Source organism: Vanessa atalanta, chromosome 29, assembly GCF_905147765.1.
Source record: "Vanessa atalanta chromosome 29, ilVanAtal1.2, whole genome shotgun sequence".
In the NCBI taxonomy this organism is placed as follows: domain Eukaryota; kingdom Metazoa; phylum Arthropoda; class Insecta; order Lepidoptera; family Nymphalidae; genus Vanessa; species Vanessa atalanta.
Window position 1 is genome coordinate 2215535 of NC_061899.1, and position 21817 is coordinate 2237351.

General features: G+C 35.4%; 1 protein-coding gene across 2 annotated transcripts in view; it reads right to left on the minus strand.

Moving 5' to 3' along the window:
- Positions 1-8458: 8458 nt before the first annotated feature.
- The window catches only part of LOC125075111, a 273886-nt gene continuing 260527 nt past the window's right edge, over positions 8459-21817 (minus strand). The window contains exons 5-16 of one of the 2 annotated variants that reach the window (XM_047686728.1): positions 20476-20623; positions 19993-20105; positions 19377-19491; positions 18024-18151; positions 16733-16848; positions 15701-15810; positions 14521-14657; positions 13809-13886; positions 13450-13581; positions 13040-13147; positions 12848-12940; positions 8459-8872 (exon numbers count right to left, since the gene is read on the minus strand). In XM_047686728.1, the coding sequence (XP_047542684.1) occupies positions 8769-8872; positions 12848-12940; positions 13040-13147; positions 13450-13581; positions 13809-13886; positions 14521-14657; positions 15701-15810; positions 16733-16848; positions 18024-18151; positions 19377-19491; positions 19993-20105; positions 20476-20623 (1382 nt within the window). In that variant the 3' untranslated portion in view covers positions 8459-8768. Of the gene's footprint in view, positions 8873-12847; positions 12941-13039; positions 13148-13449; positions 13582-13805; positions 13887-14520; positions 14658-15700; positions 15811-16732; positions 16849-18023; positions 18152-19376; positions 19492-19992; positions 20106-20475; positions 20624-21817 lie in introns of both variants that reach the window. The other variant, XM_047686729.1, reaches the window with a different exon arrangement.

Sequence of the window (21817 nt, forward strand, 5' to 3'; positions counted from 1 at the left end):
TTAATAGAGATGAATTCGTGATAATGTCAATAATCAGTAGCATTTACCCGACGTAAAGGAATAAATTCTGATGATATAAAATTTAGGTCTTTCAAAAATATTATTTGTTTTGTTTTTTTTTTTTTTTTTTAATTTTCGCATATTACATTACACTTTGTATGTAACGCAAAATGTTCCCATGTAAATAATATATAGATAATTGTATGTAATTAGTAACCGCGTGGATGATTGAATGCGCACATTAATTAAAATAATAATGGTTGTCTGTAAGAATCATGTTAAAAAAAAAATATTTTTTTATGTACAGTCTTTGGGCTATATTTGCTTGAATTTGTACGAATGTGTCGTGTCTTTGCAAGTTTTCACACAGAAATATTTAAAAAAAAAATTTTTTTGCTTTATTATTTTTTTCTTTCCAAGTGCATTTTTACACAGATATAGCCCATAACTTTAATGTTAATATTTTTAATTAATAACGATTTCATTAGATAGTACATTATCCGTATTATTGTATATTTTTTACTGTAATATGTAAATTTTCTTAGTTATTTTTTTTTGTTATGAATTTAAAAGAAGTGTTTGCCGCTGAATTTGAGACTTTTTCTCATAAAATAAGGCTTTCATTTTAAAAATAAACGTATTCTGATTTTAAATTATACAATATTAGTGTAATATTACCATATTATAACAATTATATTTTTTGGCGGCAAAATTTTAAATCTTTGCTTTTAAGTTATTTAAAAGAAAACTGTAAACCATTCTCATTGTCTTGATAAATTCATAATATGTACACTTTCATCACATATCATAAATGCTTTTTGTATTAAGAGAAAATATGTAAAATGCTTGAAAATGTTAAAATTATAAATAAAAGTTGATATTGAATGGATGAATGAAATAGAACGATTCTCGTTTTTTTTTTTATTATAGCAACATTTTTCGTTTAATTTACTCGTATAGTCTGGCTTAAAAATATTTCTTTGTTATATATAATCTTTATTGGCATATTTATTGTTACGGTGTTAAGTTTTTTTTTATCAAAAATGTAGACCGTATTGTTTATGGCTTTAAGAAATTCAAAACAATGCAATTATCATTTGTAAAGGTTGCCTTGATTCGAATGTTATAAGGTTTAAATATATTTTAATTAAAAAGAGTGTAATTTTGTACTCGGTAATTGTTAAGGGCAAAAATGTTTTCAGGTCTTGAAATTGATGTTTATAATTTATATACTTTAGCCGAAAAAAAAAGTTAGCTAATTTTTTCAAATCATGATATTCTTTTTCTATTTAAAGCTTAAAGTTTTTTTTTATTATTTATTTAAACGTACCTGTATATAATATAGTTTTATTAAATATATAAATTCGTAAACATCAATAAATCTCATTGATATATTTTGAAGTGTTCGTGAAATAATTTGTAATATATATAATAACTGCTATTTATCGGTCTGCGAGTGTTTACCTATATATAATTATGTACTAACATCTGTATGTATGTGGTGTTCTGTTCGAGACCGGATCTTGTACATTACGATCTGCTGCGCTATACTGTATTTGCTTAAGAGATTATTGGTTAATATTAAAAAAATAAATAAATGAAAAAAATATTTTCGTGTTTTTCTTTTGTGGTCCTGTCGCATTTTTTCAAAAGGGAGATGTTAAGTTATGAATTTATTTTTGTTCTAGATTATGTTCTTGTACGAGGGGGTCAGGATTAATAACTCTAATAATGTGTAAATTACACAATAGTTTAAAATATTATTTAATCATTTAATGTGAATAAAAAATATTCTAATAGATTGCTAAGGATTAAAGTTCAATAAAAAAAAAAAGATCTTGATCTTTGCGTTTTTGTTTCTGTTAGTTCAAATTTTATTGCAGAAGGAGAAGAAATCCTGTATATGATGTAGGTCAACATTTTATTTTTAAAGATTATCCGGTTACAAGCAGTCAAAGCAATTTAACGCCTAACAAAGTTAAATTAACACATTGAGAAGTTAACAAAATTGACTCAGTGAAGATGTCTAACGCCCAATTACCGTAACCAATGATTATATCTAGACACGCGGTAGCGTGTCAGCCAAGTTCTAGTAACAGAACTGGCGCCACTTTAGTTCTAGTAACAGAATTTGGAGCCACTTTTGACCTCCTCATAACTCAAAAACTATTTGACATAAATGTGTCAAATTTGGCTCATATATTGAGACTCGTGAGATACATATGTGTTCCAAATTTCATAAACGCATCTGGAATGGTTTAGATATTAACGTCTAAAAATCGTCATTTTTATCACTGACTGACCTATAGATCAAAACTATATCCTACTTCCAGGTGACCTAGAAAGTTGAAATTTGGCATGCAGGTAGATAATTAGGCCAATATAAAGGAAAAAATCTGAAACTGGTAATTTTTTATCATTTTATTATAATTTTTCATTTTATTGGGTCTATTAGGAACACTTATATACTTAGTTCCTGTAATAACTGTAATAAAAAAAATTATGTAAGAACCAGCAATCAAAACTTATGACAGCCGGTTTTAATGTGGATTTTCAGGTCTTCACGTGAATATATAACAAGTTGAATACCACCCTTAAGTTTTTTAAATCCAAATATTTCCGTTTTATTACTTATTAGTACAGCCGACTTTGGTATTTATTACGTTATTAACTAGCATTTAGCGCACATCAATGGCGCAAAATCTATATATATATACTTTAAAAAAAAAATAATAATAGGCATATCGGTACACGGCGCGCGATGTGACGCCGAAGCAGCGGGATAGAAGCGTTGTGATTAAACCTTAACGCGGACGTGTCTGAGCGAGTGGCAACCGCGCTCATAAGAATTATTTCAATGCCTTCCGATGGAAGCTGCCTAATCTATTCGACTGCATATTTTTTGTTTGAGTATACTATTATACAACAATAAAATAGGTTTCGTGAGACTGTAGTAGAGTATGTATATCGTAACTGGAATGATTTAAGTTTGTACTCAAACGCTATAAACGGGGATCCTTATCGCCTGGAAGAACAGTGTCGAGCAAGCTTGCTGATGTCAGCAAAGGACTGGTGAATGGGTCCAATGGAAAAATAGAGAAGGTACATTGGGAACGTCGACAACAGCAATAGCGCATGTAAAATAACAATTCAATTTAAACATAATTTAATTTGCGAACTAGAAGTCCAAACCAAGTTACAGATATTAAGTAATGTACATATATGTTCAAAGGAAACAATTCTCTATTTGCTTAGCATATTCTACTACTATACACAAATCACAAGGCCTCCGCCTTGACGGTGCTCTATTCGACATAGGCTCCTCTATATTAAGTAAAAAGCAGGCTTACGTTGGTCTCTCCAGAGTTAAAACCTTAGATGGAGTACGTCTTATAAATTTAGGTCCAAGTTAAATCAAGACACGAGAGTATTGTAGTAGTGTATGAGTAGTATTGTAGAGTACAACAGTCTGCGCACGTTATACCGCCCGACTTAGCCAAATTAAGTATAAACAAAAAAACGCGTAAAAAAAACCCGAACACTGAATGTGCAATTCATTCGAACATTTCAGAGGTACCTACAAGAAAAATGAGAACGTATAAAAAAGACAATTATACCCCGTAAACGTAGGAAAATAGAATAGTTTAACAAAAACCATTTGGTATTAATTTTGTTATTAATAAGTACCTACTAATAATTTATATACAAAAAGTAGTGATATCCCATCAAAAACATAAATGTAAAAATGAGAGCCAAGTTAAATATTATGATATATACCTTGGTTGTTGTCTTCAACGACAAAAGAAGTGAGATCTAAATTTGTGCCAAGTTAAATAGTCCTTTCTGAAATTTATTTATAACTACATAAAATATCATTTCTTCTTATAACTTGGGATAATATATTGTTGCCTAAGGTCTGACTTGGCTAGACGACAAAAGTGTCGTTGAAGACAACAACCAAGGTATATATCATAATATTTAACTTGGCTCTCATTTTTACATTTATGTTTTTGATGGGATATATAAATGTTAATTCACAGGGAATGTTGATTTTGTATTAAATGTGTGAGTAGCTTGATATAACAGTATTTAAAACGGGATATTTACCATGTTTTATATTTTTATTTGGTGGAAAATATTCCGTTTTAAATATTGTTAGTAATAAAAATAACCATGTTAATTTAAAATCTTATATAGTGTAATTTCAGTAGTTCGGGATGGCAAAATAAAATTAAGTTGTACAATGATGTTTCAATCTCTCTCTATATTTTTACAATGCCCACAATCATCCAATTGTTTTCCTTATAACTGCTCAATCATTTTTAAAATAAGAAATAGTGTTCCATGCCAGTATTAAAGTTTTATAATATGTAATAATAATAATGTGATATTAATAATGATATAATTAATTATGATATCCTATGACGCAGCACCGTATTGGAGGCTTGGGCTAGTCTCTAACAATAGCTTGATATAATTTAGTTAAGTACAATATCTTTAGTAGCGCAATGGTATAGAGGCCATCTTGCGATATAAAAGTTTGACCTTATTTTAATTTAAATATATTATTATTTGACTGTAATGTTATGTCATATATTATGTTTATATGCCTTTTTCCCCCCTACCTCTTTCTATATCTATTTCTTTTCCTCTCCCTTAAGGTTGCCTGGAAGAGATCGCTGTTTTAGCGATAAGGCCGCCTCTTGTGTATCTTTCTTAAACGTGACTAAATTATGTGTGTTTACTGGTGTACAATAAAGAGTAATTTGATTTGACCTTAATCATTCGGCCTAATGGCCCACCCACCTATTACAAGGACATACTTTAAAAATAAATTTTAAAAGTTAAAGTACATTGTTTAGCGAGAGACAATTTATGAAATTGACGTGCACCTTATATGTTGGTAATATGAAAAGTTAAATTTATCTTTAATAAATTTTAAAACACTAATCCAAAAACTTCTCGTGGTTTCCAGCTTCTCCAAATATATTCAAGCAAATAGGATATTTTAATAACTACATATAATTTGTCCTTTGTGTGTGTGTGTGGTATGATTGTTCAATAAAACGAATATATAGCCTATAGACAACCTACACGTTGTGTAGTGTCTGAAATCAGTACCCAGCGGTTAACCTCGAATTAACGAGGGTTAATAAAAAGCGTTCATAGGGTTGCGTTGAATGGAAAATCTAATTAAAAAAATGTTTTCGTATTTAAATAGTAAATCAAATGACAAAAACAATGACAACATTAAATGATGGGATGTTTAGTAAAATAAAACAAAATATGATTTTTAAATATATTTCAGTAATCAAAATATAATAATAGGCTTATACGGTAATAGTTACAAATCGTATTCCACGGCGTGACCGATTGCGAGAACAGAAAGCGAAATCATCAGAACATTCAACAAATGCTTATCAGCTATACAAAATGGACTAAGCTAACGAAACGGGCCCGAAAATCATACAAATTACAATTCCCATAGATTACATATTTTTTTTAAATACATAAAAACTTCAGTGCAATTATTCACAATGTGAAATATATTCTTATTTATATTTTTTTTTTATTTATTTATTAATAATAAATAAAAATGAAATAACGTAAGCTTCCTTATCGACTACGTTGTGAAAGTTATCTTATCGTACTGTGCATTCAACACTTTATTTAAAAATGGCTGTTCGAATTCCTTTACAATTCATTTAAACGCTATTTATTATCTTCGGTTATTTTTTTTTTTTAAATTAATACTTTCGTCCTGTATTTTTTTTAAATGCGTTACACTTATAAAATATTGGTATATAAATTATAGGCTAAATTTATTTACAATATCTTTTTCGGCTAGGTTTTATATTCTTTTTTTAATAGGTCTGTGTAGGCAAGCATTGACATATTCAATTCTTCACTTACAAACTATTTTCGAATATTCAAAAATTATCACAAAAAAGTCGGAAAAGAAAAATGTCAGGAACTCGAGTCTAGTAATTATTTACATATTTTTTTTTATCCTTAAGTAATTTTTATATCACAAATAAAATTTCACACTATTTTATGAGCAATTATATTTTACCTACTATTGGTCAGGATTTTTTATGTATAGCGTTCGCGTGAAGCGTCTTTTAAAAAGCTAATGAAAAAAAATGGCGCGAAAAGTATTCGACGTCAGTGTCAAACAATATCACCAATGAGGGCTATCGCGTGATTCGCCGCGAGAGGCGCCAGAGTCGAGTGAGGTCTCTACATATGTCAAATGAACGAGGTTTTGTCGCGGATATTCTGACTGACGGCTGTAGATATTCCTGCGAATTGCTACCAAAGACTGTTTTGGGCGATTTTTGTAACGTGTACATTTTTTTAACACTGACTGGGCAACACTGGGGCATAATAAATATAAAATTTTTAGTTACTATCAAAATAAAACCAAATTTATCGGCCCTGCCGCACTAACTGATCTCATTCAAAGACAGTTTCAGGACCTCACTCGTTTGGGGTTGCCAACTGCCACAAAATTAAACAGCCCTTCATTGGCCTTAGATATATTTCTCATATTTCGACGTCAAAGAAATCTAAAAAAAAACATTCTAATAGTATTAATTGTACTGATTTATAATCACACGAAAACACGACAAGTAACGTGTGAACTAGAAAAGTATTCATCCATTTAATAAATATATTGAATATTTCACTTAGAATAATGTATTTAATTAACACCTGTTCGTTTAGTTCACACTTCGATAACAACGCTTGCAAAGTAAAAATAAACTGGACGTTTAAAACTTATAACGCTGAGCACAATTCTCCTACATTTTAGTCTATCTATTTAATAATTTAGACTTATCATTAAACTGTATAGCATACCGTACAAATGTATACTGGAAAAGCGTTTTTTTTTTTTCTATCAATAATATACATTATAAATATTAAGTCCCAAAAAGTACAAAATGGTAACAATTGTCCATTAAATTTTTTATTTCATTTTTTTTTTCCAATCCTCCGGGACATAATGCCTAATCTCAAAAAATACATACGAAACATTAAAAATGCATATTTATTTCATTTCTTAAAATCATCTTATATTTACATTATGATCACGTTTCTTCGTTTCCTTTTAACTCTGTTTAGTTCCCGACTAACCTAAAAGTTACAATATACGTGGATATGGGCTCGCTGTCGGCATTTTCATTCAAAAAATAGTCATAATTCTCTAGATTATTAAAACCATAACTTCGTACACCGGTTCCCCATAGTGGGAGCGAAGATAAACAAACGACTGACCTTGACATTGAGATGACGTCACTGATCAAGATCTATATAATCTATGTTTGAATACCTTATGATTATCCTCTGAATATTGTGGATTCGTGATAAAATGGCGTTCTCAATCTCAGTGAAGTTGTTGTCGGAATAGTGTTGTAATATATTCACCGATAACTTTTTGTCGTAATATAGCCGAGCTATTAACATATCGCACGGAATATGTGAATCTTAGTTTGTTTATCTTTACTCCCCCTCGGACATTTAAATATAGAATACAACCCCACGTTACAATTGTAACCGTTTTAAATGAGTAGAAAAATTAAAAAAAAAAAACATAGATGGCGTTGGTTGTTTGGAAAAATAACATTAAAAAATTAAAACGAAATAACACTGGGTTTTTCAAATGAAACTGTTAACAAATATAATGAATTCGTCTGAAACGAAACTTTCGTCTTTGTTATAACCAAATTGATTGACAAACCAGTTAGAACCGGCTTGTTTCGACATTCAAAACGAAATATTGCCAGACGTAAAAATTTTGAAAATATTTATTGAATATATATTTTTTTACTCAGAAAAAACGGTTACCCGATTGAATAATTAATTAATAATAATAATTAATTAATAAATATTAAATACTCATACATTATCTAAGAGAAAACACAAATTACTCGAAAAAAAAAACAGTACGGAATCTCAGAAGTATTAAGATTCACGTTCACAAATCATTAAAACTTTTCTGGAACAGCTATTAAATTAACAATTAAAATCGTCGCCTCCAAAATACTTGCATCCAATTATATTCTCCTAGATTCCCACCCGAGTGTATGTTTGTGTTTGTGTGTGTGTGTGGGGGTGGTGGGGGGTTTATTTAAGCGTTGTGATCTATATCCTCTAGTTCCCCTGACCTGTATGCAAAATTTTATAGTGATAGGTTAAGTAGTTATGTCTTGAAAGCATAACAAACAAACAGTCTTTCGCATTTTTCATATTACTTAGTATAGTAACAATTTAAGTGGTTTTTCCATTGTTTGTAATTTAATATAATTAGAATAATGTGTTTATGTGTGTGTGTGTGTGTGTATATATACTTCGAGTTTATATTTAATATAAATATATTATAATCACAATTTGACAAAGAATTCACTGAAGAAAAAGTAAACTATTCTTTGAAAAAGTATTGAAGTCGAGTACGTGTTATATAATTGGCTGTACGATACTTGGGAGGCGGTTCGAATCGATTCAACACATCAGGTAGATTCCATTATTTTCAACTATCAAACCTTTAGTTACAAAATCGCAGATTTACTAAAATACGATACGAAATATTAAAGAAAATACAAAATCACTAAGAATATCTAAGACGATTGTCGTTTTTGAATATTTCTTAAAGGAAAACCGTAACGTGTATTAATTTATCGATCGGTATCAATTGTAAAGCAGTCTTAATACCCCGATGAACTTGAAACAGTGCAGCGAATCTAGCGGTCGGCCGTCCAGCGTTCATATCACCTGGCGGCGACGTACAGCGCGCCGAGCGCTGCGAGCCAACGGGCGGACTGTCCCGCTCGCACTCCGGCGCTGTTGTATTTGCTGCTCTGCTCGCACGTGCCTGGAATATCGTGTATACAATTTTTACCGACATCGAAGCTTTCTTATGGAACCAATTTAAGAAATAAAATTATAATAATCTATTTATGAATGACAGAGTCCTGAGATAACAAGAAATAGGACAAAAGACACAATCGAATTGATAACTTTCTTCTTTTTTGAAGTCGGTTAATAGACACAAATAAAATGAAAAGTAACATCCAACTGTTTGTATCCTCCCTAGGTCTCCCGTCCTTTCAAGGAGAAATTTTGTAATTATAAAATTAATATATATTATTATTATTTTACATATATATTTTATATATTTATCTTTATATTTTTACTTATTTTATTTGCTGAATATTTAATTTAAAAATGTCTAGAAACAATGACGATTTGGACGAAACTTTTCTTTCTTTTTCTTCTGATGGATTGAGCAGTAATGACAGCTTTCATAGTATCCCTTCGCTCGGTGAAACTATAAATTCTTTATTCACAGACTGTCTGAAATATTTTAATGTTATCCATATTAATGCTCAGAGTATTCCTGCACATTATCCTGATATGTTATCATCATTCGATTGCAATAAAATACATGCTATCCTCGTATCTGAGTCCTGGCTTAAACCCTGCTTACCTTCTACTTCCTACTCTCTTCCTGGATTTCATTTGATCCGTAACGACCGTGTAGGTCGGGCAGGTGGTGGAGTGGCGATCTATCTCCGTTCTCACATTCCATTTTCAATTATAAGTCAATCGACACCTCTGTCCGTTGAAGGGGCTGAACACCTTTTTATTGAGGTTATCTTTGGTCATATTAAGATGTTATTAGGTGTTTACTATAGTCCTAACCTCACGGTCGATTACTTTTCATCATTTGAAATCCTTCTAGAGCGATTTAAACCGTTGTATGCCCATACCATTCTTATGGGAGATTTTAATACATGTCTTTTAAAAAATGACCATCGCTCTAGTCTGTTGAAATCTGTACTGAATAGTGCAGATTTACAAATCCTACCCCTATCTGCTACTCATTCCTTCCCTAACTCTATCCCTTCTCTTCTTGACTTAATTTTGGTCTCTTCCGTTGATCATGTTGAAAAGCATGGGCAGTGCTCCGCCCTTGCTTTTTCATATCATGATCTTCTTTACCTCTCCTATAAAATCAAACCACCCAAAGCAAAATCGAGAATTCTTCTGCAGCGTAATTTTGGTGGAATGGATTTGAATAGTCTGCGGAAGGATGCTGCCAACATTGATTGGAGTGTTATTTTGAATGTTGATACAGTTAATGAGCAAGTTACAGTTTTTAATTCTCTAATAACTCAACTGTATGATTTACATGCACCAATTCGTCCTGTCCGGCTAAAACACCTTCCGGCACCTTGGCTCACCCCAGAAATAAAGAAGCTCCAAGAAAGAAAGAATGTTGCCAAGGCCAAGTATAGGTGTAATCCGACTGACACAAATCGCGACAAGTATCTGAAGGTTCGCAATCGCTGCAACAGGCTATGTAGGGATAATCAACGACGCCATATCCATAAATCTATAGCTGAGGAAGAGGAGTCAGCTAGAGTCTGGAAATTTCTCAAGTCCTTAGGAGTTGGAAAAACATCCAAAAACATTAATACTCATAATATTAATTTAAATGAATTAAATAATCATTTTTCGTCCTCTCAAACTTTCGACACTGCTGTGAAGTCTAATACTTTAAAAGAAATTTCTGCTAAATCAACTCCTGAAAATTCTCCTTTTTCCTTTAGTCAATTTACTGATAGTGATGTTAAGAAGAACATTTTAGCAATAAATTCTGATGCCGTTGGTTCGGATTGCATTAGTCGTAAGATGATCCTCCCAATCCTAGATATCATAATTCCTGTAGTCACACATATTTTAAACCAATCCATTATCCTTTGTGAATTCCCTGAATCCTGGAAAGACGCACAAGTCATCCCCCTCCCCAAAAAAACAAATCCTTCATCTTACACTGATTATCGTCCTATATCCATTCTCCCTTTCCTGTCTAAAGTACTTGAGCGCCTTATTCACAATCAATTAAACCAATACCTTTCAAAAAATGTCCTATTGAATCCTTTACAATCTGGCTTTCCTGAAAGGTCCTGGTCATAGTACGACTACGGCTCTGATCAAAATAACTGATGACATTAGATTAGGAATGGATAATCAACAGGTTACTGTGTTGACATTATTAGATTTTAGTAATGCTTTCAACACTGTAGACTTTGATATTCTTCTTGCTATTTTGTGTTCTCTTAACATATCTCCTAAAGTAATCGATTGGTTTCATTCTTACTTGTTTGGGCGCCGGCAACGGATAAGAGTTCAAGATTCTTTCTCAGAATGGGCTCCTATAACTGCTGGCGTTCCACAAGGTGGCGTGTTGTCTCCCCTCTTGTTTTCGGTCTTTATAAGTACCATCACTTCTCATATATGTTCTCTCTATCACCTGTATGCAGATGATCTTCAGATCTATTCACAAAGTAAAATTGCGAACCTTCCTGAAACTATACATTTAGTAAATAATGATTTATTAAATATTTCAAAGTGGTCTACTGCATTTGGATTACGTGTAAACCCAAATAAAACACAGGTGCTGATTATTGGTAGTTCAAAATTAATTTCACGTATATCTTTTTCGGATCTCCCGGCTGTACACTTTAGCGGTGTTAACATACCGTTCAGTGTTACAGCTAGAAATTTGGGAATTACCTTTGACCAGCACCTGTCTTGGGAACCACAGATAAGTGAGACTAGTAAAAAAATTTTTGCAGCCGTTGGCTCCCTTCGAAGATTACGCAACTTTCTACCCATCCCTACCAAAATTATGTTAGCACAGTCACTCCTACTACCAATTCTCGATTATGCCGACGCATGTTATCTTGATCTAAAAGAGGAGCAACTTAATAAACTTGAGCGTCTCCAAAATCTTTGCATCAGATTCATATTTGGTCTTCGTAAATTTGATCACGTTTCTGAATTTCGTAAAAAGCTCAAGTGGCTCCCAATCCGGCTTCGCAGGAATACTCACATCCTTCAACTTCTGTACTGTATTCTGTTCAATCCGTCCTCTCCTTCATATCTAAAAGAACGTTTTCAATTTCTCAGTTCTTCACATAGCCATAATCTTCGTTCTGAAGAGAATTTGGTGCTAAAAATACCTCCCCATACAACATCTTTTTATAGTGACTCATTTACAGTCCATTCAATTCGTCTTTGGAACTCTCTTCCACTAGAAGCAAGACGTGCACCAACTATTACTTCTTTTAAAAAAATGATAAAAGAGCACTATCTTGCTTCATGAAGAAATACTGCAATTCAATATTTTATTTATTATGTAAGTATCTATAGTATGTAAATGTATATATTTATAATGTATATGTATATTATATTGTTATATAATTATATATTTATGGAATATTTATTTATGTATCGTATATATACATATATGTGTGTGTATATGTGTATATATATATACATATATATATATTGTATCTATTTTTTTTTTTTTTTATGTATTAAATAATTTGTACACCCCTACCATCCTATCTCTCTCCTCTACCAAAGGTTGCCTGGAAGAGATCGCTGTTTTAGCGATAAGGCCGCCTATTGTACATTTTTCTTTTCTTTGTTTTTGTTGTACTCCTATTATTTTTGTCTATATTGGTGTGCAATAAAGAGTATATAAATAAATAAATAAATAAATATGTGACGTTAGGGTAAGGTTTGTGTTACTTGTGTTGTATTCGATCGTCTCACTCGATAGGAGCCATTACATAAAGTGAAAAAAATATACTACTATCGACAATGTAGCTCGTGCTGGGAAGATTATATACTTTTAGTGTTCTATTAGGACGGGAGGACTTCGAGCAGGGTCGAGGGTCAAATACGAATACTCTGCACTGATGGTGAGCGATGGTGAGCTCATGGGCAGCGACGCGAGTGGCGGTAGGTCCGCAGGGAGATGGTGTTCACCGACCGTTCCCGCTGAGGTCGTACGCGTCCCGGCGCGGCGCCCCGCGCTCGCACGCGCGCCGCGCGCTCAGCCACAGCGACACCGCGCCGCCCGTCTCTGCAACGCAACCACACGTCAGCCTCGCGGGGAGTAGGCACGGGGAGTAGGCACGGGGAGTAGGCACGGGGAGTAGGGCACGGGCACCGCTACACGTACCGTTCCGCAGCGTGTAGACGAGGCACAGCGTGGCGGGCGGGCGCGCCCGCGGGGCGGCCACCACGAACCCGCGCGAGCCCTCGCGCCAGCTGCCGTAGCACGTGTACGCTGCGGAGTTTTACGATATAACGGGAATATATTCATATTTATTGAAAACCTTACACTGCTACAGTTCATTCCACGAAACGAGCTCCCAAAGAAAAATACCATTGTGTTCTTTGTTATCCAAATGTTTTCTCCGGATCGTCGCACGTGATTCGTCTCGCTCATCTCTAGTCGTGAGAACCGATCGAGCAGGTGCGAGCTTTTATTCCCTAGGACTCGACTCGTAGAATGAACTATACATTTTATTTTACTACTTTTCACTTCCACATTAAATGAGTATTGCCTGAGGAATACGAGCGACTCACCGGTGGAGGCGCAGGCGGAGCGCAGCTCGATGGTGTCGCGGTCGCGGCCGCAGCCCACGCGCGCGCTGTCGGGCTCCGCCCCCGCGCAGGGCGCCACCGCCGACTGGGACTCGTCTGCGGACCCAAACACGTTAATAAAACATATTTGTGTTTATTGACTTTACTATCACGTGAAATAGGCGATAGACGACAGTAATAACGTGCTACCGACTGTATAACTCTCAAACCAAAACACATCGATACCAAATATTGATGCCAGACTAACTGATAAGTCAGTGCCACAAATCCAGACATACACGGAGATCTACCACCGCTAGCGGTGACGGCTACGAAGTAGATAAGGTAAAGGGCGGTACCGTCTCGGCGCCTCCGCGTGCGCGCGACCCGCACGGAGTACCGGCCGGCGAGCGGGCAGGGCTGCGGGGACAGGGAGGTCGCTGCAAGGGACACGGACAGACATTATACCGCTTGACCTTGAAAATTCCATATTAACACTTCGCATACCTCACACACATCTGCAAAGCAAATTATATAACCTTACCCACCCCCCTGGGAGACGGGTCATGTTCAGGAGTTTAATTAGGATTAAAGACTTCATCTTAGGGTTACAAATTCAAGGCGATTCGCTATTAGCCCAGCTGTATTGTACAATAGGAACAGTTTTTGATTAATATAATCTTTATTTATAACACAACTACTACGTCCCACTGATGGGCTGAGACCTCTCCCTTTTGAGGAGAAGGCTTTGAGCTTACACCACCACGCTGCTCCAACGCGGGTCGGTGGATACAAATGTGACAGAATTTCATCGAAATTATTTATTATTATTGATGTTTTCCTTCACCGCCGAGCTTGAGACGAATTATGAACACAAATTGGGCACATGAAAAATTAGTGGTTCTTTTCTGAGTTTGAACCCGCAATAATTGGTTAAGATGCACGCATCCTATCCAATGGATCATCTGGGTCCTTAATTACTTATGTTCACTTCCCCACAAATCAAACGATTTTTTCAAGAAACATTCCGGCCAATGACATCTTTGAGTCGTTATGTCAGTCCATATGACTCACTGATGAGCGTCACGAAGGGCGGGTTCCCGGACTCCGCACACGCGTCCTGCGGCTGCTCCCACAGCTCGGAGCCCTGCTGCAGCTCCAGGATGTTCCCTTCGCGCCGGAAGAACTTGAGGCAGACGTGACCTGACATGCTGGAATTGAGATACAGGTTTTTTTTACATTAAAATTATAGATAAACATTGTAGTTTTCATATTTATATATCCAAAGCCGACAAGACTTCTAGCTGCTTAGATATTTAAAACTAAATTCATTTTAGACTTTGTATAAGAAGTTAGAAAATTCATAACAAATCAGTGCAGTACCGTTCATTATTACAAATACTCTCTCGATTTAACGACAAACTCCAGACAGACTTTGGTTGGTTCAGCCTTCCATACAATGATACGCTCTATATAGCGTTACACCCACCCTCAATAACGACAAGAAACAAATAATAAAAACTTCTTTTTCAGTCGCCAAAATTAGTAAAAACTGCGCAAATGTGTACGTTCTTTTGCCGCTTTATTATCCTAGCCCGTATGAACTGTCGGCATCACACATACCGAACTTTCTAAGAAATCCGCTCTGGAAGCAGCACAATTATTTAAAAAAATACTTTTTTCAGGGGTGGCATCTTGGTGATAAAAAAGTACTATATGTATATATAAAAAAAATACAACAAAATTACTCGTGCACCCAGACAAAAATAACAGACTATACGCAATAGCGTTCAAATAAGATTTGTTTTTTTTTAATTACTAACACTGGTCTGAAATAAAAAAAAATCTTTTTCTTCTCTCGATTTAACGACAACTCTATAACGTCCAAATAGACACAGTCCCTTGGGTATCGTCATATAGAGTTTACACTGTACATAATAAATAAATTTAACAATAGTGATTTAAACATTCAATAATAAAATATTTTTGAATAATCCTTATACCCAGAGCTGGGACTTTGTAAGTAGATGTGGACTTATGACGTCCTCCTAACCGGTCGGTTTCCATTCAGAATGATTCCGGTACCAAGACATACCAAGACTTAGGAAAATATATTATATTATAGTCCAGAAGTGTCCATGAACTTTCTCCACTCGATTTTCTATCACTCATGGTCCAATACAACCAAGAAGGGTTCAGACGTAGGCCGGCTTGTAGGTTCTTGTCTGCTAACGGATAGTTCCAGACGACTTACCATCCTTTAGTGACGTGCGCCACCAGCTTAATGTGCTTCTTATCCTTCTGTTCCAGTATAGAGTGACACACGAGTCGCTTCTCTTCGAAAGAACCATCCGTGTTCATGATCTGTGGTGAAAATGAGAAATTAAAAAAAAATTACAATGCGATAGTGGTGTGACTGAGCGGAGAAAAATGGGGCCTCAGCTTTAGTGATATATTTTTAATAGAAATGGGGCCTCTGCTTTATTGGTATACTTTTTATAGTAATGGAGTCTCTGCTCTATTGATATGTTTTTATAAAAATGGGGCCTCTGCTTTTATTGATATACTTTTTATAGAAATGGGGCCTCTGCTTTATTGGTATACTTTTTATAGTAATGGGGCCTCTGCTCTATTGATATGCTTTTATAAAAATGGGGTCTCTGCTTTATTAATATACTTTTTATAGAAATGGGGCCTCTGCTTTATTAATATACTTTTTTATAAAAATGGGGTCTCTGCTTTATTAATATACTTTTTATAGAAATGGGGCCTCTGCTTTATTAATATACTTTTTATAGAAATGGGGCCTCTGCTTTATTAATATACTTTTTATAGAAATGGGGCCTCTGCTTTATTAATATACTTTTTATAGAAATGGAGCCTCTGCTTTATTAATATACTTTTTATAGAAATGGGGCCTCTGCTTTATTGATATACTTTTTATGAAATAGACATTTTACAAAAAAAGCTGTTTCTTAACTTTTACAAGCTATTTTAAGAGAGGTTTTTTGTTTATAGCTGCTTGTGCTTGTTTTTTAAAAACAGTAAATAATCAGTGTCGTTAATATGAGTCTAGTTATAATTTGACATTGTATGGAAATATTAGTGGAATAAATAAGGCAATATTTAATTTTAATAAGAACCCTACGGGGCCCCTTATGGCACCTTGCCCTACATAAAACATAATAACCTTATTTTTAATACACAAACGACTACATATTGGAACTAACATTAACATTTAAACATCAGAACTGATTGCGTAAATAGAAAACTTCACAACCCATACCTTGAGGGTCGCATTCTTGGTGGTGAAGTGGTACTGATGGGTATGGTCGAGGCTGAACCATTTATGATGGTCCACGATCCAGCTGGGGAAATGGCAGCGGTTGTGTTCGTCATCACCTGGAACACGTTATCACACATTTGTTACACAACCTTTCTGATTCAACAACGTCACTACATCCTTCCTGAGTTAAAGGTTTTCGTTTTTATGTTAAATGCTATGACAATTAAAGCTATCAGTCTAAAGTCCTGAGGCTAGACTGACAGAGCCTTTTCGTAGACGGTCACCACGTCCCATAGACACTGACGCAGGCTCGCCAATGGGTCACCTGATGGCGAGTGGTCACCACTGCCCATAGATGTTGGTAATGTAAGAAATGTGAATTATTCCTCTTATCAGCAATACGCCACATACGTTGAGAACTAAGATGTTATGTCCCTTGTGTCTGTAGTTGTGCTGGCTTACCAAACCAAACCTGAACACAATAATACCAGGTATTTCTGTTTGGTGCTAGAATATCTGATCACGTGATAGTACCTACCCAGACAGGCAACTACCAAGAACACAACAACACAACAATAAGTCTCATTAACATTACATTACATTAACAGCCTGAAAATTTCACACAGTTAGACTAAAGCCTCCTCTCCCTTTGAGGAGAAGGTATGGAGCATATTCCACCACGCTGCTCCAATGCGGTTTGGTGGATACACATGTGGCAGAATTTCGTTGAAATTGGACACATGCAGATTTCCTCACGATGTTTTCCTTCACCGCCGAGCCCGAGATGAATTATAAAAACAAATTAAGCACATGAAAATTCAGTGGTGCTTGCCTGAGTTTGAACCCGCAATCATTGGTTAAGATGCACGCGTTCTAACCACTGGGATATCTCGGCTCTTTGCAATTAATTTTCAAAGAAAAACATAGTTAGGTTACCTCCATGTATTGGACAAAATAAAATAAAGTTGGTTGAATCAACTCTATACCTTTTCCTCGCGAGAGATGAGAGTAGGCCTTAGCCCAGCAGGGGACAAGTCAGTCACTTTTGGGGTCTACCTTATAACCAAGATCTCGTGTATGACCAAGAGTGATCACGCGAGAGGGCCATAATTCCACCAAATATTTTCCACCAGCCTCCAAATATAATAAGGTAGAGTAAGAGACGATAGAGAATTACACTTACAACCTCTCCCCCCACCAAATATTTTTGACATACCGTCTGGAGCACCTCAGCTTGGATTCGAGACTCGATCTTCATCCCCCCGCACCCCGAATCAAGACATGCACTTACTCGTAGTTAGTTTCATAGTCCGACTGCCGTCCGTGGGCGACGACAGGCCGTTGCAGGTCGCGTCGCCGGACTGAGCTATTATATACGACGTACTCTTCTCGCCGTGCTGACCCTTGTAGATGAAACATCTGGAATTGTGACGCATAACACGATTAATAATAATCTGGACAGTTCCATATTTAAACATTGGCAACCAGTGCACCGGGAGGACAATAAAAAAACAGACCCGATAGACCTGGATAGATTCATAAGAGTGACATTCCAAATTGTCGTAGGTTCTCGACAATTTTGATTTATTTGCTTTTTTTTATTTTTATTGAACGCATTGGGCATATTACAAAGAAATAATTGTAACATAAGAATATTCCTTGAACGCGTCCGAAACACCGCGTCACGATGAATGTTTCCCCCTCCCAACCCCAAGCACCCCGGTCTCGCCTTACGAATGGCATTAGAGCAGCCTATTTAATATTTAAATATGCATTGCACGGAACTGTGCAAAACCCTTCTCCTATGTATAAGTAGACTATAGTATCGTGACCTTGAACGCGTCTAACGTAAAGGTTCCTGTAGAGAAGCGGGATTTCTGCTATCCCATCGAATTCTTCGCCGGTTCTTCTTAGGACTATCAATAAGCAAGCGTAACGCTCATATCTATACTTATAAAATAACATTACCTGACTGACTGAATCATCAACGCCGATCGTAAACTATTAAAGTTGGGGCCATGAAATTTGGTAAGTAGGATCGTTTTATTAAGTAGCCACTCACTTAGTAAGGAATTTCGGAAATTCTATCCCTAAGGGTAAGAAATAGGGGTTGAAATTTTGTATGGATGTCCGAAGAGGTATAAAATTATCGTAATATTTTAAGTTAATCTGTATGTATACAACTTCAACGCGAGAAAAGCCGCGGGCAACTTTGACAAAGGCGACTGAATAGAAAAAAGAAAGAAAGGAAGATCGTAGAGCGAAGAGCGTCTTTATTAATTATTATTACGACAAGGGGATAGAGTATGACCTTGTTATTTGCCGACTTGAGCAATATAATATGACTCTTGTGATATGCCAGTACCTCTTCAGGATTTGACCATCAATAAGTAAGTGTAATGCTTCATTGTTGAATAAAGGAATTTTGAGGTTTGAGTTTGAGAATATACGAAATCTATCAGATCCCCTTCTTCATTACATTGTAATGACAAGACTCTTATTCTTCACCCGTAATCAGAAGACGACAAAACTACTTAACTAACTAACCCCCTCCCCTCCAAACGAAAACATGTATTTCTCTAAACTGATACTTTTTTTTTGTTTTCTATACATATGTAAGGTTAGGTAGGAAATCAAATGTTACCTATAAGTGTCTTCATCCGAAGCAATGGTGTTCCTCCTCTGCACTTGCGAGATCTGACCGACGAGGTACCTCGTTGAACCTTCCTTCCAAGTCGCCAGGCACACCAACTCTTCCACTGAAAATTGAGAACAAAAAAACCTAAGGTTAAAGTTTAAGAAGAAGTATCTGTAATAAATTAAAATTACCCTAAATTTAACCCTTAAATTAATATTCGATGAGTAGAATACAGCCACACATACTCAAATGTTTGTCTTAAGTAAAAGCAAAGTAACAACCAGTTTTCCACTGCTGGCCAAAGTCCTCTCTTCTCGAGCAGAAGACTTAAGAACTTATTTCATCCTACTTAAATACGGGTCACGGTCACGTTTATCAACACGTGCAGGTCTCCTCACGACGTTTTCCCAAGCACGAGATGCTTGCCCATCAAGACTCAGGTAGTCAAGCCACTCGCCTACTCGGCTCTGAAAAGGCCATTAATCTACCCAATACTTTCCATGAAAGCAGTTTACACCCCTTGCGGTAGGAGTTAGTACTTGTGGCAGGGCTTTGTGCAAGCCCGACTTGGTACCATCGGGTGGCACACTCGCCTTTCAAATTTCATGAAAAAAAATATTACCATTGCTCTCCGTGCCGGGTACATCTGGACAGGCCATGTATCTCAGCAGCAGTCTCGAGTCATCCGTGCAGGATTCCGCACGAGATGGTGGATACGCACAATCTCCCGAACCCCTGAAATGAGACGGAGCATCTGTTTAAATATAAATCATAAAAATATGACATTAATTAATGCCTATACTATATCGATTTGTCTGTCTGTCCGTCTGTTTGTCTGCTTGTTCCGGGTATTACGTATTGACCCTGTTCCTGTTCCTGTTGTGTTGTTCTGATAGGCTTTAAGCAACTCGCCTGTATCCCCAGTATTCGGGGTCAATAAAAAAATGACACAGTAATCATTTTCTTCCATCGATCCTACTATCCGTTTCGTAGCCGACTGGTGCATAGTAACAGGCCTCGAGATTAAGACATACTATACATACTATCCGTAAGCATAACGATTCGTTTCTATAGTAACGAGGTAAGAGTGGGTCGTATTACAAACCTGCTGTACGTGAACGTGAAGGGCGCAGGATGGAAGGGACAAGGCTGGGGTTCAGGTCTCGGCTCCTTCCTGAACATGGAGTACAGCGGCGCGTCGCCGCTGATCTCGTCGCAAATCGACGAAAGCGAATCTTTCTGACTGCAGAACGCTGAAACAGTGATTAAGATCCATTTTTTTTTTTTCAGAAATCAAAACATTAATGACTTGGTGGTGTACAGGTGAGATATCTATCAAAGTGAGAATCGTCGGTTAGACTCTGACATCATGGTCTATTTTCGTTACCCTGATGATAAAAATTGATTTATATTTCATAAGACATTAAACTATTATAATAAGCTAAAAAAGTTGTTTTATTGGTACCCAAAAAAATATATTTTAAAGCATCTCCAGCGCCAGCATCCTTGTTGAAATCCATAAATTTTAATATATTTATATACATAATCTATATATATATACATATATATATGTTCCCACCTTATGCATCAATACCTTGTAGCGTTATTCATTAAAAAAAAAACACGCGATCGTCTATCACAGTCTTGAGTTCACTTTTGGCGCGTAATTCGGGCACATCGGACATACTGTTTCTGAGTCATGGAATTTTGTCGTTTTAATTGATTTTTTGTTATTAATAATAATTATTCATTTAAAGTAATTAATGTTATCGTTGACTGTTATTTTCTCATTATTATTCTTATTGTTATAAGTCTATTTTTTTAAGCTGTCATTTTCATTTTCACTTCTGGTAGAATATATTATATGAAGTTAAAATAAAAAAAAAAAAAAAAAATGAAAATTAAAAAAGAAGTTTAATCATCGAGAATGACATGAGAATTCGTAATTTTTTTGTAAATGTTTTAACAAAAGTGTAAACATAATGAATACGATCGCATTTCGACCAATGAACGAACACTAGTTACACGAAACGTAACGGAAAAGATTATTACGTATAAAACGATTTATAGGCATGTATTGCTATGTATATATTTTTTTAAATTTTTCCTTAAATTCTGTGCACACCCTACTGACTACTCTCCTACACTATTCTGGGTTGGCTAGCAGAAAATGCTGTTATAGCGTTAAGTCCGCCCTCTGTACATGTTTTATTTGTGCAATAAAGAATAATAAAAAAAAAAAAAAAAAACGAAAAAAAATCGCAAAAACGTACAGACGCCAAAGCCATAATAATTTAAAATAAAGTACATTTTTATTAATATTAATTATGATCATTAATACATGTTCTGCTCCAGATTTAATAAGCGAGTACAAACAGCTTCAACTCTCAAACCATAATAATTTCGTACTAGAAAATTAGCAAGCGGGATTCAATTAAAAATTTTCT